This window comes from Eimeria mitis, genomic scaffold, assembly GCF_000499745.2.
Source record: "Eimeria mitis Houghton genomic scaffold, Emh_scaff8630, whole genome shotgun sequence".
Taxonomy (NCBI): Eukaryota; Apicomplexa; class Conoidasida; order Eucoccidiorida; family Eimeriidae; genus Eimeria; species Eimeria mitis.
This window is the reverse complement of record NW_013576356.1, coordinates 1-417: the sequence shown is the minus strand read 5'-3', so window position 1 is coordinate 417 and position 417 is coordinate 1. Positions and strand designations below refer to the sequence as shown.

The following is a 417-nucleotide window of genomic DNA, read 5'->3' as shown; positions in this document are numbered from 1 at the left end:
GCCGCTGCTGCTGCTGCTGCTGCTGCTGCAGCTGGTGCTGCTGCTGCTGGCGCTGCTGCTGCTGGCGCTGCTGCTGCTGGTACTGCTGCTGGTACTGCTGCTGGTGCTGCGGCGGCATGCTGCCTCTGGTGTCTCCGTTCTGCTGCTGCTGCTGCTGCTGCTGCTACTGCTGCTACTGCTACTGCTGCTGCTGCTGCTGCTGCTGCTGCTGCTGCTGCTGCTGCTGCTACTGATGATGATGTTTATATAGGTGTACATAGATTTGTCTATATACGCCTGCGTTTATATTTTATTATATTTATATTGTTATTGTTATTATTATTATTATTATTTATATTATATATATATATATATTAATGTATATATATAATATATTTATCTTATATATATATATATATATACATATATATATATATA

At 41.7% G+C, this 417-nt stretch overlaps 1 protein-coding gene across 1 annotated transcript in view; it reads right to left on the bottom strand.

Moving 5' to 3' along the window:
* Positions 1-258, bottom strand: part of EMH_0095440 (uncharacterized protein) — a gene marked incomplete at both ends in the record, with an annotated part of 1604 nt that extends 1346 nt beyond the window's left edge. Inside the window, one exon of the mRNA XM_013502229.1 lies at positions 3-258. Within this exon, the coding sequence (XP_013357683.1) occupies positions 3-258 (256 nt within the window). The remainder of the gene's footprint in view (positions 1-2) is intronic.
* Between the last annotated feature and the right edge of the window lie 159 nt (positions 259-417).